The sequence below is a fragment of the Oncorhynchus gorbuscha genome, linkage group LG03, assembly GCF_021184085.1.
Source record: "Oncorhynchus gorbuscha isolate QuinsamMale2020 ecotype Even-year linkage group LG03, OgorEven_v1.0, whole genome shotgun sequence".
NCBI lineage: Eukaryota > Metazoa > Chordata > Actinopteri > Salmoniformes > Salmonidae > Oncorhynchus > Oncorhynchus gorbuscha.
In genome coordinates, this window is record NC_060175.1 from 16,743,921 (window position 1) to 16,771,367 (window position 27,447).

Here is a 27,447-nt window from a genome sequence, read left to right on the forward strand (position 1 = left end):
TTTCTGATGAACATCAGCGCGAGGTGGAGTGAAGGCTGACCGTCTGTCTCGCTGCATAAGCGCGTCAGCTAAAGGAAGAAATGGAAATGTCATGTAAATGTGTTCGTCATGGGAGAGAGAGAGAGAGACTGCTTGATGTTATGCTAGAACACGGGCTTATCTGACAATGAGTGGTCAGGCCCTTGTTTCGTTCTTTTGCTCAGGCTTCTGCGGACTATTTCATGAAGTACAGGGAGTGTATTAACTAAAGAGACTGTTACTCCGACTCACTGCCTTTTTCATTTATTTTAATTTCTCCCTTTTTTTATGTGAAAATTCCACCCCCGACACCCATGAAGCAGGCTGATGCAAAAATAGAAGGCAGACATTAGTGAAGTGACCACAAGTCAAGCACTGTGCCCAGCCAACAAGCTCCAACAAATGTAAGATAGTAGCCATCCCATGATGAAAGTGAACTGTTGCTTTGTATGGCCCTATTAACATTACTCTAAACAGATGGTTTGCTACCTCAACGTCGAAAAGCAGACTCAATGAGCAGCTCTTGTGTCAATCTGACTAATAGAAAGTGATAGGTCAGACTGAGATGTTGTGTACACAAAATTCCATATGACGATTCAATTGCCTGAATTGATGCATGAATGTTAGTATTAACAATGTGCTCCACAGTTTTTATTTGAATTACCCTTTAAACTATTATCCATCAATTGTCCCATTTAACAATCGGCCATAATGAACAACATCAGCAAAATGCCTGCGATATGTGATCGTTATGGTCGGTGTCGATAATCTTCTGTTTATCGTCCCAGTTCTATTGTGAACCCAAACCAGCATCTCTTCCCTTTCCCTCAAGCTCTCTTTCTCTCTCCTCTTCTGCCCCAGTGGACAGTGGCTTGGTTTGTTTGCTTCCGAAACAGATGATTGATTTTGTGACACATTGGCCCTTCTCTCGGCCTGCTCCCTTTTATTTTTCCATTGTGTCCCCCTCAGCCCCACTCTGGTCCCGGTCCATTCAGACAGCTGGACATTGTTGTGTTAATGGCAGGCTGCAATGAGCTTCTCGCTGCTTGACCGCATGGCATGAGAACCGTCAGATCATGATAACGGTCTTCTGATCTGATGACACAATGGCTGACCAAAATTGGAGTTGAAATCGCAGTTGAGCCATTTGACTTTGAGGCGCTGCCTATATCACGATATCAAAAAAGAATCTGTGTTGGGACTCAGTTCGTTGGATTATTAACATGATACCTCGTCTCAGTATCCCATGTTTTCTTTCAGGGGGTTGCTTTTAGCAGGAGGCTGGGTGGGGTCCTACTTGATGCAGAAATGTTTTTCTGCTTTGTAATTGTGTTGTGAGACCAGGAGACTGTCGCTGTGGGGAACAATTGGGTTGTGCGTATAGCAGACAGTTGTGATATTCAAAGAGGATGAGAGAGATGGAGGAGCTGTTATTATGCATACTGTACTTTTTCTCTCTTTCTCCTTCTGGCACTTTCTATCTCTCTCACTTTCTCTTTCCCCCGTTATTTTCATGTGGAAGGGTTGCATAAATGACTAGCGACTTCTGCCAAATATCGTGTGGGATTCCAGAGAGGAGCTTTACTACATACTTGCTTCAAGAACCTTAAGACTCACTTTTATTTTCTATTTTTCTAAAAACAGAAAAATATTTCTTATTGAGGCCTTCATTTCCTACTAGTTTCCCAGAATCTAGCTATTCCTCTTTTGATCAATGTTCTGTTAGTGACGTTTAAAGAAAAATACATCACATCACCCACCGCAGATGTTCTTTCAATGCAACTCAGCCAGTACCATGTGCATCAAAATGTAAGCTCCAGGGTTGAGGTCAATTTCAATTCTAGTCAATAGCAGAGGTGCATGAAGATGCCCCATGCATTTGCCACAAATTCCTCATTTTGCTAAGTTTGCCGTATTGTACCTTGCTGTCTTTACTATTTGTTGTTGTTGTATTACTATTTGTAAGTCGCTCTGGATAAGAGCGTCTGCTAAATGACTTAAATGTAATGTAAATGTATGGTTATCAGCAGAATATACATGATCTCAATGTTGGCTTCAAGACAATGGCAGTTTGAAAAAAATAAAAAAAATAGATTGTTCCCGATTTGTTGGGACATTTAAACCATGTCGTGCGCCATAGTTTAAAAACTAAGTGGATAGTGCTAAAACAATGACTCCAAGAATCAGATTTTCCCATGTTAAAAATACCCCCCCCCCCCAGTAAAACATGCATTGCTAGGCTATGCCCATTATTGAAGCACTGAAGTTTCGAAGCATTGAAACGCCAGATGATCCACCTTGTCATTTCAAGTCTTTCTCAAACATTCTGTGTGTGTGCGTGAAGTGGCTTGCGTTGTGCCAGGCTATTGTCTTCTGCTTCTATTAAAAGGTTCTGGTGTAAAAATACATTTGCTAACTAAATGCTTATGCCTCAGCCACATCACCAAGGTTGAAAGTTTTTTTTTTTTGAATCAGTAATATGAATGCGACATTGAAGAATACACACAGCTGTTGTTAGTGTGATTTTTGGGTGATGGAGATTTATTTTTTATCTCACCTTTATTTAACCAGGTAGACTAGTTGAGAACAAGTTCTCATTTACAACTGCGACCTGGCCAAGATAAAGCAAAGCAGTGCGACAAAAACAATAGTTACACATAGAATAAACAAAAGTACAGTCAATAACACAATAGAAAATCTGCATACAGTGTGTGCAAATGAAGTAAGGCAATAAATAGGCCAATAGTGGAGAAGTAATTACAATTTAGAAATTTACACTGGGGTGATATGTGCAGATAATGACGTTCAAGTAGACTGTCAATTGGGCAAGAACTCGAAACCCAGCACCAATGCTCCTCAATGGCAACAGCACAAGGGCAGGGAGTGGCACTATTTACAAATCGAAGAACACATTGCCCAAGGAGTTTTCACTCAGTCAATTCCTCTTCTCCTTAACCTAGACTCCTAAAGCAGTGCTGAGGGGATTTCCAATTGTAAAAAAAAACATGTTCATTATGTCTAGGGCCTATTGAATGAGAGCACACACGGACCTGTCAGCCTATTTCCTGAAATATGGGTGGCTGTGTGCAGGGTGAGCGGCACGGCTGCATCACTTCGGTTTGTTATGGCGGCGGCGGGGTGTCTGTCTATGTTTTGGTCAAGCGGTGCATGGCTTACTCTGCCTGCTAGAATGTTTCTATGTGTTCAGCTGTTGGTGTGTGTGTTTGTCTGTAAACATCCTGTTTCCTCTACCTTCTTGTGACTGCTTACATACACTATATCCCACCAGGGACACGTGAGCACCTAAATAATTTAAATATTAAAAGGAATCAAAATCATTTATTACCAGATGGTACAAGCACTTCTAGCAGAGCTCAACTGTGTCTGGAGAGTGAAAGAGGGAGGGGAGTGAAGGACAGGCAGGGAAGAGAGGAAGCGGGATGGAGGGAGGTAAAGGATTCCTCTGTGCTGTTCATTTTATCACCCTCACAGACTTCTCCAAAATGGCCTCTGTTCTAGTGAAGTGAAAAGACTTTGAGCCCGCTGGTAATTTGAGGCTGCTATTCAAGGCTGGGGGGAGCAAACAAGGGAGGGAGGAAGGGGGGAGAGGTAAGAGAGGCCCTTCTGGAATATACCTCTCGGTTCATTGTTGTTTTGGAACGAGGCCCAAAGGTGAACTCCCTTTGAGGCCTCGCAGGGAACCAGTTATTTCTGTCCCAAAAATGTATCTCTTGTACAGCTTTCTCACGACTAACAGTCAAGTTGTTTCTAATAAGCTCTTATTTTCTCTATGGCACTCTGGCCATATGCTATGGGATTTCCTTTTTCTTCTTAAAGTCAGTTACTCTTTGTATGACATGACATAACTTTTCCCTAAAGTACAATTGTACATACTAGAAAGACAATCCCCATCCAAGCAAAACATGGGTCGGTGTTTCTTACTGCAGCCTACTGTATTTGCACAAGATAAATCCTTTTATTGAAAAGTAACAAAGTCCCTCAGATTTAAAGGGGATTTCAACTCAGAAGTGTAAAATTGTAATGTTCTGTACCGTGAACACTTTGTATATTGTTCTTATCAAACCAAACACAAGGTTTGAATCTGTTTGTAGCAGAGCAACGCACACATCTAGGGCCACACCTTTCCACTATTGTATTTGGATTGATGTTTTCTGGGCAACAACCACTTTGAGAAAGAGTGCATATTTCTCCGCAGTCGTCACTGTTCGGCTAGAAACTACCCAGAGTTAACTGACCTTGACGTTAGGAGGGAGCTAGGCTATTAGGTAATCCATTGTTGTTGCCTAGATGCTGGTAACTAGCCACTGGGAATGCATGCATGCAAGTTAGCGTAGCTAAGGGACCAGTTCAGAAATGCCATGCATCTCAGTACTTTGACCAGGCTACCAATTACTGGACTCACCCCAGTAGAACAATGCGCTTTATACAAGGATGTGTCATAAGGTCTGCGTGTAGTGTCGTCTTCATTGTGCAAACCAATATTAGCTGCATTATCGCCAGTGTTACGTGTTAAAACCACTTCCTCGTGTGTGCGACAGTGTATGTACCTGCGCGCGCCCTCGTGTACATTTGAGTACGTTCACGTAATTTCATGACTGTGAGAGTCAGTGATTTTAAGATGAACTTGCTCTATGCCAGATTCTCTCCCGCTCCCTGCTGCTGGGTTCACACGCTCACAGGGCTGGTTCTTCTTTCTGCAGCCTTAGTCTGCTGCCTGCCTGCGAGGTGGCTGGGCGGATGAGACAGAGCCGCGAGAGAGTCAGAGGAGTGTTGCTCAGTGTTCCAGAGTTGTTGTCGTGGTATATGGATCATATGACAGCCGGCTGGATGACTCACCCTTGTGATGTGTCTGGGCAAACACTGCCCCAGCTGGTTCTCCTTGGTACTGCACGCGGTGAGGAGGCAAGAGGCCCAGTTAGAGCTCCCACTGTAGGGGTGGTGATTGGGGGATCTGTCTGTTGTTTTTCTCCACACTGGATATATAGCGTCACTGGATATATAGCGTCACTGGATATATAGCGTCACTGGATATATAGCGTCACTGGATATATAGCGTCACTGGATATATAGCGTCACTGGATATATAGCGTCACTGGATATATAGCGTCACTGGATATATAGCGTCACTGGATATTACAGTGCCCCCTTGAACTTTGCGACCTTTTGCCACATTTCAGGCTTCAAACATAAAGATATAAAACTGTATTTTTTGTGAAGAATCAACAACAAGTGGGACGACATTTATTGTATATTTCAAGCTTTTTTAACAAATCAAAAACTTCAAAATTGGGCGTGCAAAATTATTCAGCCCCTTTACTTTCAGTGCAGCAAACTCTCTCCAGAAGTTCAGTGAGGATCTCTGAATGATCCAATGTTGACCTAAATGACTAATGATGATAAATACAATCCACCTGTGTGTAATCAAGTCTCTGTATCAATGCACCTGCACTGTGATAGTCTCAGAGGTCCGTTAAAAGCGCAGAGAGCATCATGAAGAACAAGGAACACACCAGGCAGGTCCGAGATACTGTTGTGAATAAGTTTTAAAGCCGGATTTGGATACAAAAAGATTTCCCAAGCTTTAAACATCCCAAGGAGCACTGTGCAAGCGATAATGTTGAAATGGAAGGAGTATCAGACCACTGCAAATCTACCAAGACCTGGCCGTCCCTCTAAACTTTCAGCTCATACAAGGAGAAGACTGATCAGAGATGCAGCCAAGAGGCCCATGATCACTCTGGATGAACTGCAGAGATCTACAGCTGAGGTGGGAGACTCTGTCCATAGGACAACAATCAGTCGTATATTGCACAAATCTGGCCTTTATGGAAGAGTGGCAAAAAGAAAGCCATTTCTTAAAGATTTCCATAAAAAGTGTAATTTCAAGTTTGCCACAAGCCACCTGGGAGACACACCAAACATGTGGAAGAAAGTGCTCTGGTCAGATGAAACCAAAATTGAACTTTTTGGCAACAATGCAAAACGTTATGTTTGGCGTAAAAGCAACACCCTGAACACACCATCCCCACTGTCAAACATGGTGGTGGCAGCATCATGGTTTGGGCCTGCTTTTCTTCAGCAGGGACAGGCAAGATGGTTAAAATTGATGGGAAGATGGATGGAGCCAAATACAGGACCATTCTGGAAGAACCTGATGGAGTCTGCAAAAGACCTGAGACTGGGACGGAGATTTGTCTTCCAACAAGACAATGATCCAAAACATAAAGCAAAATCTACAATGGAATGCTTCAAAAATAAACATATCCAGGTGTTAGAATGGCCAAGTCAAAGTCCAGACCTGAATCCAATCGAGAATCTGTGGAAAGAACTGAAAACTGCTGTTCACAAATGCTCTCCATCCAACCTCACTGAGCTCGAGCTGTTTTGCAAGGAGGAATGGGAAAAAATGTCAGTCTCTCGATGTGCAAAACTGATAGACATACCCCAAGCGACTTACAGCTGTAATCGCAGCAAAAGGTGGCACTACAAAGTATTAACTTAAGGGGGCTGAATAATTTTGCACGCAACAAATTTTTCAGTTTTTGATTTGTTGCATTTTTTTAAAATATCCAATAAATGTCGTTCCACTTCATGGTTGTGTCCCACTTGTTGTTGATTCTTCACAAAAAATACAGTTTTCTATCTTTATGTTTGAAGCCTGAAATGTGGCAAAAGGTCGCAAAGTTCAAGGGGGCCGAATACTTTCGCAAGGCACTGTAGCATCACTGGATATATAGCACCACGGGATATATAGCACCACAGGATATATAGCACCACGGTATATATAGCACCACGGGATGTATAGCACCACTATATATATAGCACCACGGGATATGTAGCACCACTAGAAATATAGCACCACTAGAAATATAGCACCATGGGATATATAGCACCACAGGATATATAGCACCACTATTTATATAGCACCACTATATATATAGCACCACTATATATATAGCACCACGGGATATATATACCACCACGGGATATATATACCACCACGGGATATATATAGCACCACGGGATATATATAGCACCACGGGATATATATAGCACCACGGGATATATATAGCACCACGGGATATATATAGCACCACGGGATATATATAGCACCACGGGATATATATAGCACCACGGGATATATATAGCACCACGGGATATATATAGCACCACGGGATATATATAGCACCACGGGATATATATACCACCACGGGATATATATACCACCACGGGATATATTACATTTACATTTACATTTAAGTCATTTAGCAGACGCTCTTATCCAGAGCGACTTACAAATTGGTGCATTCACCTTATGACATCCAGTGGGACAGTCACTTAACAATAGTGCATCTAAAACTTAGGGGGTGGGGTGAGAGGGATTACTTAACCTATCCTAGGTATTCCTTAAAGAGGTGGGGTTTCAGGTGTCTCCGGAAGGTGGTGATTGACTCCGCTGTCCTGGCGTCGTGAGGGAGTTTGTTCCACCATTGGGGGGCCAGGGCAGCGAACAGTTTTGACTGGGCTGAGCGGGAGCTGTACTTCCTCAGTGGTAGGGAGGCGAGCAGGCCAGAGGTGGATGAACGCAGTGCCCTTGTTTGGGTGTAGGGCCTGATCAGAGCCTGGAGGTACTGAGGTGCCGTTCCCCTCACAGCTCCGTAGGCAAGGACCATGGTCTTGTAGCGGATGCGAGCTTCAACTGGAAGCCAGTGGAGAGAACGGAGGAGCGGGGTGACGTGAGAGAACTTGGGAAGGTTGAACACCAGACGGGCTGCGGCGTTCTGGATGAGTTGAAGGGTTTAATGGCACAGGCAGGGAGCCCAGCCAACAGCGAGTTGCAGTAATCCAGACGGGAGATGACAAGTGCCTGGATTAGGACCTGCGCCGCTTCCTGTGTGAGGCAGGGTCGTACTCTGCGGATGTTGTAGAGCATGAACCTACAGGAACGGGCCACCGCCTTGATGTTAGTTGAGAACGACAGGGTGTTGTCCAGGATCACGCCAAGGTTCTTGGCGCTCTGGGAGGAGGACACAATGGAGTTGTCGACCGTGATGGCGAGATCATGGAACGGGCAGTCCTTCCCCGGGAGGAAGAGCAGCTCCGTCTTGCCGAGGTTCAGCTTGAGGTGGTGATCCGTCATCCACACTGATATGTCTGCCAGACATGCAGAGATGCGATTCGCCACCTGGTCATCAGAAGGGGAAAGGAGAAGATTAATTGTGTGTCGTCTGCATAGCAATGATAAGAGAGACCATGTGAGGTTATGACAGAGCCAAGTGACTTGGTGTATAGCGAGAATAGGAGAGGGCCAAGAACAGAGCCCTGGGGGACACCAGTGGTGAGAGCGCGTGGTGAGGAGACAGATTCTCGCCACGCCACCTGGTAGGAGCGACCTGTCAGGTAGGACGCAATCAAGCGTGGGCCGCGCCGGAGATGCCCAACTCGGAGAGGGTGGAGAGGAGGATCTGATGGTTCACAGTATCGAAGGCAGCCGATAGATCTAGAAGGATGAGAGCAGAGGAGAGAGAGTTAGCTTTAGCAGTGCGGAGCGCCTCCGTGATACAGAGGAGAGCAGTCTCAGTTGAATGACTAGTCTTGAAACCTGACTGATTTGGATCAAGAAGGTCATTCAGAGAGAGATAGCGGGAGAGCTGGCCAAGGACGGCACGTTCAAGAGTTTTGGAGAGAAAAGAAAGAAGGGATACTGGTCTGTAATTGTTGACATCGGAGGGATCGAGTGTAGGTTTTTTCAGAAGGGGTGCAACTCTCGCTCTCTTGAAGACGGAAGGGACGTAGCCAACGGTCAGGGATGAGTTGATGAGCGAGGTGAGGTAAGGGAGAAGGTCTCGGGAAATGGTCTGGAGAAGAGAGGAGGGGATAGGGTCAAGCGGGCAGGTTGTTGGGCGGCCGGCCGTCACAAGACGCGAGATTTCATCTGGAGAGAGAGGGGAGAAAGAGGTCAGAGCACAGGGTAGGGCAGTGTGAGCAGAACCAGCGGTGTCGTTTGACTTAGCAAACGAGGATCGGATGTCGTCGACCTTCTTTTCAAAATGGTTGACGAAGTCATCTGCAGAGAGGGAGGAGGGGGGAGGGGGCGGAGGATTCAGGAGGGAGGAGAAGGTGGCAAAGAGCTTCCTAGGGTTAGAGGCAGATGCTTGGAATTTAGCGTGGTAGAAAGTGGCTTTAGCAGCAGAGACAGAGGAGGAAAATGTAGAGAGGAGGGAGTGAAAGGATGCCAGGTCCGCAGGGAGGCGAGTTTTCCTCCATTTCCGCTCGGCTGCCCGGAGCCCTGTTCTGTGAGCTCGCAATGAGTCATCGAGCCACGGAGCGGGAGGGGAGGACCGAGCCGGCCTGGAGGATAGGGGACATAGAGAGTCAAGGGATGCAGAGAGGGAGGAGAGGAGGGTTGAGGAGGCAGAATCAGGAGATAGGTGGGAGAAGGTTTGAGCGGAGGGAAGAGATGATAGGATGGAAGAGGAGAGAGTAGCGGGGGAGAGAGAGCGAAGGTTGGGACGGCGCGATACCATCCGAGTAGGGGCAGTGTGGGAGGTGTTGGATGAGAGCGAGAGGGAAAAGGATACAAGGCAGTGGTCGGAGACTTGGAGGGGAGTTGCAATGAGGTTAGTGGAAGAACAGCATCTAGTAAAGATGAGGTCGAGCGTATTGCCTGCCTTGTGAGTAGGGGGGAAGGTGAGAGGGTGAGGTCAAAAGAGGAGAGGAGTGGAAAGAAGGAGGCAGAGAGGAAAGAGTCAAAGGTAGACGTGGGGAGGTTAAAGTCGCCCAGAACTGTGAGAGGTGAGCCGTCCTCAGGAAAGGAGCTTATCAAGGCATCAAGCTCATTGATGAACTCTCCGAGGGAACCTGGAGGGCGATAAATGATAAGGATGTTAAGCTTGAAAGGGCTAGTAACTGTGACAGCATGGAATTCAAAGGAGGCGATAGACAGATGGGTAAGGGGAGAAAGAGAGAATGACCACTTGGGAGAGATGAGGATCCCGGTGCCACCACCCCGCTGACCAGACGCTCTCGGGGTGTGCGAGAACACGTGGGCGGACGAAGAGAGAGCAGTAGGAGTAGCAGTGTTGTCTGTGGTGATCCATGTTTCCGTCAGTGCCAAGAAGTCGAGGGACTGGAGGGAGGCATAGGCTGGGATGAACTCTGCCTTGTTGACCGCAGATTGGCAGTTCCAGAGGCTACCGGAGACCTGGAACTCCACGTGGGTCGTGCGCGCTGGGACCACCAGAGTAGGGTGGCCGCGGCCACGCGGTGAGGAGCGCTTGTATGGTCTGTGCAGAGAGGAGAGAACAGGGATAAACAGACACATAGTTGACAGGCTACAGAAGAGGCTACGCTAATGCAAAGGAGATTGGAATGACAAGTGGACTACACGTCTCGAATGTTCAGAAAGTTAAGCTACGTAGCAAGAATCTTATTGACTAAAATGATTAAAATGATACAGTACTGCTGAAGTAGGCCAGCTGGCAGTGGGTGCGTTGTTGACACTACACTAATCAAGTCGTTCCGTTGAGTGTAATAGTTTCTGCAGTGTTGCTATTCGGGGGCTAGCAGGCTAGCTAGCAGTGTTGTTTACGTTACGTTGCGTTAAAAGAACGACAATAGATGGCTAGCGAACCTAGAAAATCGCTCTAGACTACACAATTATCTTTGATACAAAGACGGCTATGTAGCTAGCTAAGTAGCTAGCTACGATCAAACAAATCAAACCGTTGTACTGTAATGAAATGAAGTGAAAATGTGATACAACCTGTGAATGCGACCGGGTAGTTGAGTTCTATACAGAAGACGTTGGCTAGCGTTGGCTAGCTGTTGGCTAGCTAGCAGAGTCACCTACGTTAAGGACGACAAATAGCTGGCTAGCTAACCTCGGTAAATTAAGATAATCACTCTAAGACTACACACTCTAAACCTAAACAACACAATTATCTTGGATACGATGATACGAAGACAGCAAAGACAGCTATGTAGCTAGCTAACACTAAACTAATCAAGTCGTTCAGTTGAGTGTAATAGTTTTCCCAGTGCAGCTAATCAGTGGACGTTAGCTAGCTGGCTAGTGAAGACTACGTTAGGACGGCGAAATACGATAATTACGCAATTATCTTTGATACAAAGACGGCTATGTAGCTAGCTGAGAAGAAATTGCTAGGATAAGACAAATCAAACCGTTGTGATATAATGAAATATAATGAAAAAGTTATACTACCCGTTGGAGCGACGTGCAGATGCGACCACTCGCTCCAACCGGAACCGGAACCTCTATACCACCACGGGATATATATAGCACCACGGGATATATATAGCACCACGGGATATATATAGCACCACGGGATATATATACCACCACGGGATATATATAGCACCACGGGATATATATACCACCACGGGATATATATACCACCACGATATATATACCACCACGGGATATATATACCACCACGGGATATATATAGCACCACGGGATATATATAGCACCACTGGCCTGGGCGTCACTTTGACATGTTGGTCATTTAGCAAACCCTCTTATCCACAGCTTACGGTCAGTAACCCATCAAGCCCTGGTCAACAGTAGTGCACTATATAGGGAATAGTGTGCCATGCAGACCGACTCCACTCCTGGCAGTCATTGCTGTTGTAACAAAGCCAATCTAGGTGGAGCAGCCTGCATGACTCAGCATACTGTTTGTTCTATGTGAAGTATTATAGGTGGCTCTGACATTTCCCGTGTGTGTGTGTGTGTGTGTGTGATTGTGCCTGTGCTGCATGCGAGTGTGTACGGGAACACATGCCAAAGAGAGCTTCTTGTAATGAACACTGGTTCCTCATCTAATTTGAGTTTTTAACACTCTTTTGTAATGAAGCTGTTGAAGTATCAGATGTTACTTTTGACTGTGTCATTGCTGTTACTATTCTTATCCAACTTGCCTAAGATGAAGGCCTATAGGTGCCAACTCATGGTCCTGAAAGTCACGTTCATTGTTCACACACACTTACAGAACATGACCAGCAGTTTGCCAGCGTTGTTTTTATTTTTGTTGAGAGGGTTCTTTGTTTAGTTGAGGCAGAGTAATGCTGCTTCTACCTCTGTAGTCCTTTTTAGGCTTGTTTTGTCGAGGACTCGCAAGGATTTAGTATGACCTCTGAGTTGGGATGTCTCACGATAGTTCATTGAGAATCCAAATGGTCCAGTGGAGGATGCAGCTTTTTGCTTCATTGCCAGCTTGTATCTATAATGGTGTTTTGACCATGGAGGTTTTGCCTGGATCCTGCTGGATCTTTAACAAACTCCCTCAGAACAGTTTTTGCTGACTGTTCACTTGTTACTTTTGTGTGTGGGTCTGGTGTCTGTGTTTTTGGTGTCTGTGTTTTAGGGCTGTGACTGTCATAGAATTTTTTGACTAAAAGACACTCTACTCGGCTCCTGACTGCATGTGCTGCTGCTGCAGGGAGGGGGGCGTTGCCTCAATCAAATCTAATTTATTTATATAGCCCTTCGTACATCAGCTGATATCTCAAAGTGCTGTACAGAAACCCAGCCTCGACAACTGAAAACTTATTTGCTTAAACACCTCGCTTGTTTCAGCAAGGAGCAACGGTTTCGTTAAGTTGGAGAGTCTAGTCCATGTTAGAGCAGAAACGGACTCAACTGCACAAATGCCTATAAATGCTGGGCGTCCCATCTTCAGTCACCTGTTCACTCCACACATTTATTAGAATAAAACATGTCTTTCTTTTACGTTTACGTTTAGTTTATATTCATGACGGCCTTTATCCATAACCATCTGTTATACGGTAATTGTGCCAACCCTATGTCTGTGTGTAGGTAATTGTGCCAACCCTATGTCTGTGTGTAGGTAATTGTGCCAACCCTATGTCTGTGTGTAGGTAATTGTGCCAACCCTATGTCTGTGTGTAGGTAATTGTCTCACTATTTACCTCCCTCTTTCTCTCAGGTCTCCCCATGTCCGTGAGCCGTCGGCTGCGGCTTTGCGGCACCCCACCCCTAGAGTGGTCTGTCGCTGCAGTTCGGACCCCGTGATCCCTCTCCCGCCCCCCCCCCTCCCCTCCCCCCTCCTCATCCCTCCCCTCGTTCCCCTCCTCATCGCTGTGCAGGACGTCATGAGCATAGTAATCGCGCTGGGAGTCACCACACCAGAAACGTCCTACTCAGATATGGCTGCTGGATCAGAGTGAGTACAGCGCGGGCGGGGTGGAGGGCGGGGGTGCGTGCGTGTGGAGGAGGTGTGGGGGTGAGAATGCACGCATCCTTCACCTTCTAGAAATAGACTTGTCAACTATGGTGAAAGCCTTTCTCTTGCATTGTAAAAAATAAACAAGGTGGAAAAACCTTGCACTGATGCACTCAACCACTACATACATCACATACTGTAACTTAATAGTGATGATGCCAAGGCTAAATCAGACAAGTATTGAAATAGGAGCCCAACAGTCCACTGTTCTGCAGAACACTGTAAAGAAATGTCCCCAGAAACCACATGGAAATGGACCCTGAACCCAGCGCTGTTGCAACACTGTAGGTGGGACAGATGAAACGGACCTGAACCCAGCACTGCTGTAGCTAAGACAGATGAAATGGACCTGAGCCCAGCACTGCTGTAGCTGAGACAGATGAAATGGACCTGAGCCCAGCACTGCTGTAGGTGAGACAGATGAAATGGACCTGAACCCAGCACTGCTGTAGCTAAGACAGATGAAATGGACCTGAGCCCAGCACTGCTGTAGCTGAGACAGATGAAATGGAACTGAGCCCAGCACTGCTGTAGCTGAGACAGATGAAATGGAACTGAGCCCAGCACTGCTGTAGGTGAGAGTATGGAATGTAGCTGGATCAGGCCTCCTTCCCCCTCTCCATAAATGTCTTCTCCTCCTTCTCCCCCCAACCTGACTCGGGGGGATTTCACTTCACATGGAAACAATCATAAACAGAAAGCAGACAAGACATTTACAAAAAAAATCTCCTGCTGGGATGTAATATTTTCTTGTTTGAGATGGAGCGTTATGACATTTGAGATGATAATTCGGCAGCGCTTCCTGCACCAGGACTGTAGTTGTTAGATGAAAGACAAGGTTGTTCTCCTCTCCCACCGAGACCTCTGCTAAAGGGCAACGGGGGAGGTGCATAACACGCCAGGAATCATGGCGTCCGACATTCCATTTCCTGAATGGTCATCATTCTCCCAGGCTTTCCTTGGCTCTTGGGGGATGTTTTGGGCTGTGGTGCCATCTAGTGTACAGAACAGGCCTGGGAGTTTTCACCCGCTGGTTGTTTACAAGCTTAGCTGCTGTATAAGTGGTTGAAGAAATGGCTTTCACCATAGTTAGACTAAACATTTAGTCTTTCTAGATAAAAATGTTTCTTCTAACTTGTCCCATTATCTGGTTCTCTTTCTATCTTTAACTTCTACTTTTCTCCTACTCTCACTCTCACTCTCACTCTAACTCTAACTCTAACTCTCGCTCTCAGCCCTGAGTCAGTGGAAGCAAGTCCTGCAGTGAACGAGAAAAACTACCCCAACCACAACTGTGGGAGTGCACACAGTCATGGGTATCGAGGACTGCCATATACTGTGAGTACACGGCTCTCCTCCTCTATCACTATTAGTCTCTGTTCTATACTTAAATATCAACCTTCACTCTAATTATAGTCCCTGTTCTATACTTAAATATCAATCTTCACTCTAATTATAGTCTCTGTTCTATACTTAAATATCAACCTTCACTCTAATTATAAGCCAGTCTTTGTTATATACTTAGTTATCAATATTTCGGTCAAGTACCTTTTTGTAAGATTACTTTTTGCAGAAAACTAAATTAATTAGTCAGTGTGAGAGCAGGTAAAGCCAGTACGGCTGCATGTGGAATCTTAGGTCAGAGGAGAAGGATTATCCCTTACTACACGGCAGTCTCACATATCCTAGACAAAACAAACCAATTCAAGTCAGCGCAATGTTGGAACTCTGTAATGCTGCTTGACACGTTCACACAGCGCCGCCTTGCGTTTTCAGCTAACAGGTTGTATTGTCATGTACCATTTGGTTTGTCCTCATTTTCATTCGTCTTCCATTTTCCGTTTCCTCTTCCTCCTTTTTTTGTGCCTGAACACCTGTTGTTTGAAGATGCAACAGTCTTCCGTTGTGTGTTGTCAGGATCACAACTATGGCGCACCCCCTCCCCCCACCCCGCCCGCCTCCCCGCTCTCCCAAACCATCATTCCCCGCATGGAGCTCAACCCCTCCTCCCGCTACCATGACAACGCCACCAATGGCGGCCAGGAGGAGAACTCTGCCGACAGCGAAAGCTCGTCGGAGGAAGACGGGGCTGTGGCCAGCTGGTGCCACTGCAGCCTGACGCAGGATGGCTTCCTCATCAAGTGCGAGAGCTGCAGGTGAGATAACGTGTTCCTGAATACACTCTGTTGATGTGTAGAAGTGCTGGATTATTTTATACGTTAGTTATATTTGTGTGCGTCGCCTCTTCTATTTCTCTTACATGAACACACAGACATAGTATAAGTCATATATTGATATAGCAGATCTGCAATTTCCTGGTTGTAATATTGTTCTGTGATTTCAGGGGGCTGGACAGAAGGAAAGGACTGTATGGCCAACGCAGGAAACCAGAAAATGTATCAGGTATTGTGAAGGGTACTTGACACAGACTGCATAACATGCATCTTAATGTCCGTCTTCCAAGTATGGAACACGCATACAACCACAACATTAATGCTTTGGCAGTACGTACATTTTAAGTCGGAAGTTTACATATTAAAACTTGTTTTTCAACCACTCCACAAATTTCTTGTTCACAAACTATAATTTTGGCAAGTCTGTTAGGACATCTACTTTGTACATGACACAAGTAATTTTACCCCAAAAAATTTACAGACAGATTATTTCACTTATAATTCTCTGTATCACAATTCCAGTGGATGAGAAGTTTACATATGCTAATACGGAACCCAAACCGGCGTGCGCCATCGTGCATACATTTATTTTGTCCCCCCACACCAAACGCGATCACAACACGCAGGTTAAAATATCAAAACAAACTTTGAACAAATTATATTAATTTGGGGACAGGTCGAAAAGCATTAAACATTTATGGCAATTTAGCTAGTTTGCTTGCTTGCTAATTTGTCCTGGGGCGGCAGGGTAGCCTAGTGGTTAGAGCGTTGGACTAGTAACCGGAAGGTTGCGAGTTCATACCCCCGAGCTGACAAGGTACAAATCTGTCATTCTGCCCCTGAACAGGCAGTTAACCCACTGTTCCCAGGCCGTCATTGAAAATAAGAATTTGTTCTTAACTCACTTGCCTGGTTAAATAAAGGTAAAATTAAAAAAATAAAATTAAGTTATTTTACCTGAAATGCACAAGGTCCTCTACTCCACCAATTAATCCAAGCATAAAACGGTCAACTGAATCGTTTCTAGTCATCTTTCTTCCTTCCAGGCCTTTTCTTCTCTTGACTTTATATTGCAATTTGTAAGTCGCTCTGGATAAGAGCGTCTGCTAAATGACTTAAATGTAGATGTAATATTGCGATTGACAACTTTCATAAATTAGGTGCATTACCACCACTGACTTTGTTCGTCTATACCACGTGGGTATAACCAATGAGGAGATGGCACGTGGGTACCTGCTTCTATCAACCAATGAGGAGATGGGAGAGGCAGGGCTTTCAGTGTGATCTGCATCAGAAATAGAACTGATTTCTATTTTAGCCCTTGTTAAAGCAGACGCTCGTTGGCGCGCACGAGCAGTGTGGGTGCAATAATTGAAAAACATACTTCTTTTACAATGCTCGCACACGCAACGCGGGTGGTGTAGTCAGCCTGTTAGTTGACTGTCCCTTTAAACAGCTTGTAAAATTCCAGAAACTGATTTAATGGCTTTAGAAGCTTCTGATAGGCTAATTAACATCATTTGAGTCAATTGGAGGTGTACCTGTGGATGTATTTCAAGGCCTACCTTCATACTCAGTGCCTCTTTGCTTGACATCATGGGAAAATCAAAAGAAATCAGCCAAGACCTCAGAAACAAAAATGTAGACCTCCACAAGTCTGGTTCATCCGTGGGAGCAATTTACAAACGCCTGAAGGTACCACGCGTAATATTGTTTGTACAGATGAACAAGTATAAACACCATGAAACCACTTAGCCGTCATACCGCTCAAGAAGGAGATTCGTTCTGTTTCCTAGAGATGATTGTGCTTTGGTGTGAAAAGTGCAAATCAATCCCAGAACAGCAGCAAAGGACCTCGTGAAGATGCTGGAGGAAACGGGAACAAACTTTTCTATATCCACAGTAAAACAAGTTTTCTATCGACATAACCTGAAAGGCCGCTCATCAAGGAAGAAGCCACTGCTCCACAACCGCCATAAAAAAGACAGATTACGCTTTGCAACTGCACATGAGGACAAAGATCGTACTTTTTGGAGGAATGTCCTTTGGTCTGATGAAAGAAAATATAACGTGTTTGGCCGTAATGACCATTGTTATATTTGGAGGAAAAGGGGGAGGCTTGCATACCGAAGAACACAATCTCAACGTGAAGCACGGGGGTGTCAACATCATGTTGTGGGGGTGCTTTGCTGCAGGAGGGACTGGTGCACTTCACAAAATAGATGCCATCATGAGGCAGGGAAATTATGTGGATATATTGAAGCAACATCTCAAGACATTAGTCAAGGTGTTGGAGTGGCCATCACATAGCCCTGACCTCAATCCTATAGAACATTTGTGGGCAGAACTGAAAAAGCGTGTGTGAGCAAGGAGGCCTTACAAACCTGACTCCGTTAGACCAGCTCTGTCAGGAGGAATAGGCCAAAACTCACCCAACTTATTGTGGAAGGCTACCTGAAACGTTTGACCCAATTTAAACAATTTAAAGGCAATGCTACCAAATACTAATTGAGTGTATGCAAACTTCTGACCCACTGGGAATGTGATGAAAGAAATAAAAGTTGCAATAAATCAATCATTCGCTCTACTATTATTCTGACATTTCACATTCTTAAAATAAATTGGTGATCCTAACTGACCTAAGATGGAATTTTTACCAGGATTTAATGTCAGGAATTGTGAAATGGAGTTTAAATGTATTTCGCTATGGTGTATGTAAACTTCAACTGTACATATAATTTTCCACTTGGCCTCAACCTCATGTAAATGCCATGGGCCAGTTTTCCTGGACACAGATTGAGCATAGGCCTGGACTAAGAAGATCAAAGGAGAATCTCTATTGAAGTAGCTTTTTAGTACTGGACTAGGCTTAATATTAGTCCAAGAAACCGAAGTGTTCACTTGACGGGCCTAGGTACCTGTGCATGCTCAAGTCTCTCTTCTTGTTTCTAGTGGGCGAGAGCAGTGCCACGGAGAGCGGCGACGAGGAGGTGTCGCCCGCCACAGTGTCCTACACGGCCACACAGCACACGCCCACCAGCATCACGCTCACTGTCAACCGCGTCAAGCGGAACAAGTCCAAGAAGAGGAAGAAGAGCACGGAGAAGGCCCGCGGAGTGCCCAAGGGCAAGAAGATCAAGGTTGGTACTAGGAAGCGAGGGCCCAATTAACACCGCAAAGAGTCCTACCTGTGTGCTAAATGCGAGGCATGCCAGGCAAAAGTGACGTGCTAAATGTAGTGCTAGTGGAAGGTGTCAGCCGCCACGTGGGCCAAATGTAGTGCTAGTGGAAGGTGTCAGCCGCCACGTGGGCTAAATGTAGTGCTAGTGGAAGGTGTCAGCCGCCACGTGGGCCAAATGTAGTGCTAGTGGAAGGTGTCAGCCGCCACGTGGGCTAAATGTAGTGCTAGTGGAAGGTGTCAGCCGCCACGTGGGCTAAATGTAGTGCTAGTGGAAGGTGTCAGCCGCCACGTGGGCTAAATGTAGTGCTAGTGGAAGGTGTCAGCCGCCACGTGGGCCAAATGTAGTGCTAGTGGAAGGTGCCAGACCCACATGGGCCAAATGTAGTGCTAGTGGAAGGTGCCAGCTGCCCCTTGCGCCAAAAGTAGTGGTAGCAGCGGCAAGTGTTGACAAAATGCCACACGAGCAAAGTTTGAAAAGGGTCTGAGTGTGCAAATGCATAACTCGCAGCTAGTAAGAGGACAAAGATCGCAAAGTTTCCTGTTTAACTTGCTTAGAAGGTTGATCTGATTGTACTCGTATATGTAATTGATAGTTTGATCAGATCAGATGATACTAGTGACTGGAAAAAACTGTGTTTTAATATGCCCAAAACAGATGTTGTCAAAATGAAGTTTTTTTTATTAATTTTTTAAGATAACTGAGTAAAAATCATATCAGGAAAATAACTACTTGGCACACCCCAGCTGAGTATGCCTATTTTCGACCTCTAGAGGCCAAGGGAGGACTTTCAGTCTTTTTCTAGTGGCAGAAATACTTATTTTTGGTACATTATTTTAGATTAAACTCCGAAATGTCTAAACGTTGAATACAGACTGTCTGAAACTTTGTTTTAAAGTTGTAAGTGGACTCTGAAATGTGGCCAAAACGTTGAGTAAACAAGTGTCTGCCTTTACAGGCCTTCAGAGAGGGTTCTAGAAAGTCCATGAGGATGAAGGTAAGATTCGTTCACTCCTGAGGCTCTTCTGTTTAGTTATATACCAATGTATACCACGACACATTTGAACTTCACAGCCTTGTGAAAGTATTCACCCCACTTGCCATTTTTTCACCCCACCTATTTTGTTGCCTTTTAACCTGGAATTAAAATATATTTGGGGGGGATTTGTATAATTTGATTTACACAACATGCCTACCACTTTAGTCATTTAGCTAAGTTACCTTAGCTTTCTTGGGAACAGGAACAGAGGGCCACCATTGTTCCTGTTCCCAAGAAAGCTAAGGTAACTGAGCTAAACGACTACCGCCCCGTAGCACTCACCTCCGTCATCATGAAGTGCTTTGAGAGACTAGTCAAGGCCCATATCACCTCCACCCTACCTGACACCCTAGACCACTCCAATTTGCTTACCGCCCAAATAGGTCCACAGACGATGCAATCTCAACCACACTGCACACTGCCCTAACCCATCTGGACAAGAGGAATACCTATGTGAGAATGCTGTTCATCGACTACAGCTCGGCATTTAACACCATAGTACCTTCCAAACTCGTCATCAAGCTCGAGACCCTGGGTCTCGACCCCGCCCTGTGCAACTGGGTACTGGACTTCCTGACGGGCCGTCCCCAGGTGGTGAGGGTAGGCAACAACATCTCCACCCCGCTGATCCTCAACACTGGGGCCCCACAAGGGAGCGTTCTGAGCCCTCTCCTGTACTCCCTGTTCACCCACGACTGCGTGGCCACGCACGCCTCCAACTCAATCATCAAGTTTTTGGACGACACAACAGTGGTAGGCTTGATTATCAACAACGACGAGACGGCCTACAGGGAGGAGGTGAGGGCCCTCGGAGTGTGGTGTCAGGAAAATAACCTAACACTCAACGTCAACAAAAACTAAGGAGATGATTGTGGACTTCAGGAAACAGCAGAGGGAACACCCCCCTATCCACATCGATGGAACAGTAGTGGAGAGGGTAGTAAGTTTTTTAAGTTCCTCGGCGTACACATCAGACAAACTGAATTGGTCCACCCACACAGACAGCATCGTGACGAAGGTGCAGCCGCGCCTCTTCAACCTCAGGAGGCTGAAGAAATTCGGCTTATCACCAAAAGCACTCACAAACTTCTACAGATGCACAATCGAGAGCATCCTGTCGGGCTGTATCACCGCCTGGTACGACAACTGCTCCGCCCACAACCGTAAGGCTCTCCAGAGGGTAGTGAGGTCTGCACAATGCATCACCGGGGGCAAACTACCTGCCCTCCAGGACACCTACACCACCCGATGTCACAGGAAGGCCATAAAGATCATCAAGGACAACAACCACCCGAGCCACTGCCTGTTCACCCCGCTATCATCCAGAAGGCGAGGTCAGTACAGGTGCATCAAAGCTGGGACCGAGAGACTGAAAAACAGCTATCTCAAGGCCATCAGACTGTTATACAGCCACCACTAACATTGAGTGGCTGCTGCCAACACACTGACTCAACTCCAGCCACTTTAATAATGGGAATTGATGTAAAATATATCACTAGCCACTTTAAACGATGCTACTAAATATAATGTTTACATACCCTACATTATTTATCTCATATGTATACGTATATACTGTACTCTATATCATCTACTGCATCTTTATGTAATACATGTATCACTAGCCACTTTGACCTATGCCACTTTGTTTACATACTCATCTCATATGTATATACTGTACTCGATACCATCTACTGCATCTCACCTATGCCGCTCTGTACCATCACTCATTCATATATCTTTATGTACATATTCTTTATCCCTTTACACTTGTGTGTATAAGGTAGTCGTTTTGGAATTGTTAGCTAGATTACTCGTTGGTTATTACTGCATTGTCGGAACTAGAAGCCCAAGCATTTCGCTACACTCGCATTAACATCTGCTAACCATGTGTATGTGACAAATAAAATTTGATTTGATTTGGCATTGTCATGTTGGAGGGTAATGTCAAGATGAGCCTGCAGGAAGGGTACCACATGAGGGAGGAGGATGTCTTCCCTGTAACGCACAGCGTTAAGATTGCCTGCAATGACAACAAGCTCAGTCCGATGATGCTGTGACACACCGCCCCAGACCATGACGGACCTTCCACCTGCAAATCGATCCCGCTCCAGAGTACAGGCCTCGGTGTAACAGGCATTCCTTCAACGATAAACGCAAATCCGACCATCACCCCATGTGAGACAAAACCGCAACTCGTCAGTGAAGAGCACTTTTTGCCAGTCCTGTCTGGTCCAGCGACAGTGGGATTGTGCCCATAGGCGACGTTGTTGCCGGTGATGTCTGGTGAGGACCTGCCTTACAACAGGCCTACAAGCCCTTAGTCCAGCCTCTCTCAGCCTATTGCGGACGGTTTGAGCACTGATGGAGGGACTGTTCGTTCCTGGTGTAACTCGGGCAGTTGTTGCCATCCTGTACCTGTACCGCAGGTGTGATGTTCAGATGTATCGATCCTGTGCAGGTGTTATTACACGTGGTCTGTCGCTGCGAGGACGATCAGCTGTCCATCCTGTCTCCCTGTAGCGCTGTCTTAGGCGTCTCACAGTAAGGAACATTGCAATTTATTGCCCTGGCCACATCTGCAGTCCTCATGCCTCCTTGCAGAATGCCTTGGGCACGTTCACGCAGATGAGCAGGGACCCTGGGCATCTTTCTTTTGGTGTTTTTCCAGAGTCAGTAGAAAGGCCTCTTTACACGGAACCCAAACTGGCTGCGCGAAAGTGCTATCGTGCACCATCGCGCATACAGTGCCTTGTGAAAGTATTCGGCCCCCTTGAACTTTGCGACCTTTTGCCACATTTCAGGCTTCAAACATAAAGATATAAAACTGTATATTTTTGTGAAGAATCAACAACAAGTGGGACACAATCATGAAGTGGAACGACATTTATTGGATATTTCAAACTTTTTTAACATATCAAAAACTGAAAAATTGGGCGTGCAAAATTATTCAGCCCCCTTAAGTTAATACTTTGCAGCGCCACCTTTTGCTGCGATTACAGCTGTAAGTCGCTTGGGGTATGTCTATCAGTTTTGCACATCGAGAGACTGACATTTTTTCCCATTCCTCCTTGCAAAACAGCTCGAGCTCAGTGAGGTTGGATGGAGAGCATTTGTGAACAGCAGTTTTCAGTTCTTTCCACAGATTCTCGATTGGATTCAGGTCTGGACTTTGACTTGGCCATTCTAACACCTGGATATGTTTATTTTTGAAGCATTCCATTGTAGATTTTGCTTTATGTTTTGGATCATTGTCTTGTTGGAAGACAAATCTCCGTCCCAGTCTCAGGTCTTTTGCAGACTCCATCAGGTTCTTCCAGAATGGTCCTGTATTTGGCTCCATCCATCTTCCCATCAATTTTAACCATCTTCCCTGTCCCTGCTGAAGAAAAGCAGGCCCAAACCATGATGCTGCCACCTCCATGTTTGACAGTGGGGATGGTGTGTTCAGGGTGTTGCTTTTACGCCAAACATAACGTTTTGCATTGTTGCCAAAAAGTTCAATTTTGGTTTCATCTGACCAGAGCACCTTCTTCCACATGTTTGGTGTGTCTCCCAGGTGGCTTGTGGCAAACTTGAAATTACACTTTTTATGGAAATCTTTAAGAAATGGCTTTCTTTTTGCCACTCTTCCATAAAGGCCAGATTTGTGCAATATACGACTGATTGTTGTCCTATGGACAGAGTCTCCCACCTCAGCTGTAGATCTCTGCAGTTCATCCAGAGTGATCATGGGCCTCTTGGCTGCATCTCTGATCAGTCTTCTCCTTGTATGAGCTGAAAGTTTAGAGGGACGGCCAGGTCTTGGTAGATTTGCAGTGGTCTGATACTCCTTCCATTTCAATATTATCACTTGCACAGTGCTCCTTGGGATGTTTAAAGCTTGGGAAATCTTTTTGTATCCAAATCCGGCTTTAAAACTTATTCACAACAGTATCTCGGACCTGCCTGGTGTGTTCCTTGTTCTTCATGATGCTCTCTGCGCTTTTAACGGACCTCTGAGACTATCACAGTGCAGGTGCATTGATACGGAGACTTGATTACACACAGGTGGATTGTATTTATCATCATTAGTCATTTAGGTCAACATTGGATCATTCAGAGATCCTCACTGAACTTCTGGAGAGAGTTTGCTGCACTGAAAGTAAAGGGGCTGAATAATTTTGCATGCCCAATTTTTAAGTTTTTGATTTGTTAAAAAAGTTTGAAATATACAATAAATGTCGTCCCACTTGTTGATTCTTCACAAAAAAATACAGTTTTATATCTTTGTTTGAAGCCTGAAATGTGGCAAAAGGTCGCAAAGTTCAAGGGGGCCGAATACATTCGCAAGGCACTGTACATTTATTTTGTCTCCCCACACCAAACGTGATCACGACACGCAGGTTAAAATATCAAAACAAACTCTTAACCAATGACATTAATTTGGGGACAGGTCGAAAAGCATTAAACATGCATGTCAATTTAGCTAGTTAGCTTGCACTTGCTAGCTAATTTGTCCTGGGATATAAACATTTAGGTTGTTATTTTACCTGAAATGCACAAGATCCTCTACTCCGACAATTAATCCACACATAAAACGGCCAACCGAATCGTGTCTAGTCATCTCTCCTCCTTCCAGGCATTTTCATCATTGAACTTCTACTGTGATCGGCATCTAAACTTTCATAGTATTACCACGACTACCGGCAAAACAGTTTGACTTTCAATCATCCACGTGGGTATAACCAATGAAGATGGCACGTGGGTATGCTTCTATAAACCAATGAGGAGATGGGAGAGGCAGGACTTTCAGCGCGATCTGCGTCAGAAATAGGAGTTCCATTTTAGCCCGTGGCAACGCAGACGCTCGTTGGCGTGCACGAGCAGTGTGGGTGCAATAATTGAATAACATAGATTTCTACATTTATTTTGCGACGCACGCGACGTGTCCGGTCAGCAGGTTAGTGTCCTAAGTTTTCATACCTGCGACCTTAAGACACTAACAGCTTACAGACGGAAGTCAATTAACGACTGTTCCACAGGTGCATGTTCATTAATTGTTTATGGTTCATTGACCAAGCATGAGAAACAGTGTTTAAGCCCTTGACAATGAAGATCTGTGAAGACAGGGTCCTGAAAAAGGGACATTTCTTGTTTTGCTGAGTTTATATTCTGAGATCATGTGACACTTCGATTGAACACAGGTGGACTAATTCTGTGACTTCTGAAGGTAATTGGTTGCACCAGATCTTATTTAGGGGCTTTATAGCGAAGGGGGTGAATACATATGCACGCACTACTTTTCCATAGTATTTTTTTTTAAGTTATTTTCATTTCACTTCACCAATTTGGACTTTTGTGTGTCCCAATTACATGAAATCCAAATAAAAACCCATTTAAATTACAGGTTGTAATGCAACAAAATAGGAAAAACGCCAAGGGGGATGAATACTTTTGCAAGGCACTGTATGTGGGAGGGGAAGATTAAATGTTGTCATCAGTGCCACTTTGTGTTGCACCAGGAATCTATTGAGTGACCTATGTTCCATTTAGCATAACACAGACACCAATCACCTTATTATGGCACGGTGCAGGTGATCTAGAACAGTGCATTACCCAGACACCCACCCATGATAACACATGGGTCTCTAAACATTTTGACATGGTATGGCTCCAAAGCAAGTAGAAACAAACACGTTGTAGACCTGAAATGGTAATTTTTGAAAAAGGTCTTGGAATGAAGGTGAATTTTAAAAAAGAAAAGTATATTTATTTTTAACGACACTGCTCTGAAGTAAACACTCTCCTCCTACCCTCCCCCAGAACTCCACGACGGAGGCCAGCGCGGTGGACGAGACTACAGCGGAGGGCTGGGAGAGCCGCATCCGCCAGTGGACGGACCAGTATGAGGAGGCTACAGCCAACCAGTACAGCGCCGATGTCCAGATGCTGCTCCAGCTGCACCGTGCCGTTACCGCCGAGGGCGTGGCGAGTGAGACTACCTCACCGGCCCAGGTCAACGCCTCGGCGGACGCCATGGACACAATTAACCGTACAGAGCTGGCGTGCAACAATACGGTGCTGGGTTCTCAGATGCAGTTACAGCTGGGGCGAGTGACTCGTGTGCAGAACCACAGGAAGGTCCTACGGGCGGCAAGGGATCTAGAGCCAGACACCCTGATCATCGAGTACCGGGGCAAGGTCATGCTGAAACAGCAGTTTGAGGTCAACGGACACTTCTTCAAAAAGTATGCATTTTCTGAAATAAAGCAAAATATTAATACGCTGTAAACACCAGTGCTTTAAAAATGTTTTATGGAGGAAATGTATGCTGTATTCAGGATAAACATCAACACTGTAAAATATTATGCAAAAATGCACATTTTGATATTGTTTTCACTTTTTTTTTTTAGGCTCTACCCCTTTGTGCTGTTCTACTCCAAATTCAACGAGGTGGAGATGTGCGTGGACGCACGGACATTTGGGAATGATGCACGCTTCATCCGGAGGTCCTGCACGCCCAACGCAGAGGTCAGCCATCTTGGTTTTGTTTGTTTGTTTTCTTCAAGAAAGGCATTGGGTTCATCTCAATCGTCTCTTCCTTTCCTCATCTCCAATCGTTAGTTCAATTCACTCATCTCAGGTGAATTTAGGTCAGTCAATCAATCAAATGTATTTATAAAGCACTTTTACATCAGCCAAGTTACAAAGTGCTGTATAGAATCCCAGCCTAAAACCTCAAACAGTAAGCAATGCAGATGTAGGCCTCACCTATCCAGATCTCTGACATCAGTGTAGATGAAGGAAAGGAGATTAGGAGAGCAAGGCCACTCAGGACTATTGAGACGCACCCTTCTAGAGGGAAATGGATACAGTTATGATTATATCTCCTAGATAGAAGACACTCCTCTGTCTCCTCTCCAGGTTCGGCATATGATCGCCGAGGGCATGATCCACCTCTGTGTCTACGCTGTCACGCAGATCCCCAGAGACGCAGAGGTCACCATCGGCTTTGACTATGACTTCAATAGCTGGTCAGTGTCAATTATATCTATAAAGGCCTTTTTACATCAGCAGTTGTCACAAATCACACAACAGACTGTTTCTCTCGTCTGTCTCTTGACTCCAAAGTGTCCAGCAAAGTGTGATCAAAATCCTATGTTTTTATCATTATTGCAGTAACTATAAGGTGGACTGTGCCTGCCACAAGAACAACCAGCAGAACTGCCCTGTGCAGAAGCATAACCTGAACCCGCGCGAGACCCTAGGCTGCCCCGGCACGGGTTCGCTGCCCCCACCCTCCCAGCTCACAGGGCACACGGGGGCAGAGACGCGGCGGCGGAAGGCCCGGCGGAGAGAGATAGAAGGGTCAGGCGGCGGCCCAGGACTGGGTGGGATGTCGGACGACAGTAACCAGCCGCCTGAGGAGAGTGGTGAGGTCCGGGAGACGCTGCAGGGCAACGGCAGCCTGGGCAACAGCGATGTTGAGCTGTGTGTGAATCTTAGTGCAAAGGTGTGTGTATACAGGCAGTTAATGTTGAGGTGTGTCAGTTTGTAATGGAATGTGGTGCTGTCCTACTAAGACACATGGGGGTGTATCCACTGTGCAGTGAAAATGTCCCACATTTATCATTCACAATGTGTATGTGTGTTACAGGAGGGCCTCCTCAAGCAGGAGGAAGGAGAGGAGGGCGAGCTGGACCAGAACGGAGTCCTCATCTCCACTAGACAGGTATATGCTGCCGACATCACAGCTTTGACATCATTTC

General features: G+C 45.5%; 1 protein-coding gene across 4 annotated transcripts in view; it reads left to right on the plus strand.

Moving 5' to 3' along the window:
• LOC124026780 (histone-lysine N-methyltransferase SETD5-like) overlaps positions 1–27,447 on the plus strand; it is a 48,571-nt gene that overhangs the window by 9,117 nt on the left and 12,007 nt on the right. For 3 of the 4 annotated variants that reach the window (XM_046339523.1, XM_046339526.1, XM_046339524.1), the window contains exons 2-12: positions 13,011–13,247; positions 14,543–14,645; positions 15,195–15,463; positions 15,652–15,710; positions 18,434–18,621; positions 19,619–19,657; positions 25,502–25,926; positions 26,092–26,209; positions 26,603–26,712; positions 26,858–27,191; positions 27,336–27,410. In XM_046339523.1, coding sequence (XP_046195479.1) covers positions 13,177–13,247; positions 14,543–14,645; positions 15,195–15,463; positions 15,652–15,710; positions 18,434–18,621; positions 19,619–19,657; positions 25,502–25,926; positions 26,092–26,209; positions 26,603–26,712; positions 26,858–27,191; positions 27,336–27,410 — 1,791 coding nt within the window. In that variant the 5' untranslated portion in view covers positions 13,011–13,176. The remainder of the gene's footprint in view (positions 1–13,010; positions 13,248–14,542; positions 14,646–15,194; positions 15,464–15,651; positions 15,711–18,433; positions 18,622–19,618; positions 19,658–25,501; positions 25,927–26,091; positions 26,210–26,602; positions 26,713–26,857; positions 27,192–27,335; positions 27,411–27,447) is intronic. The other variant, XM_046339525.1, reaches the window with a different exon arrangement.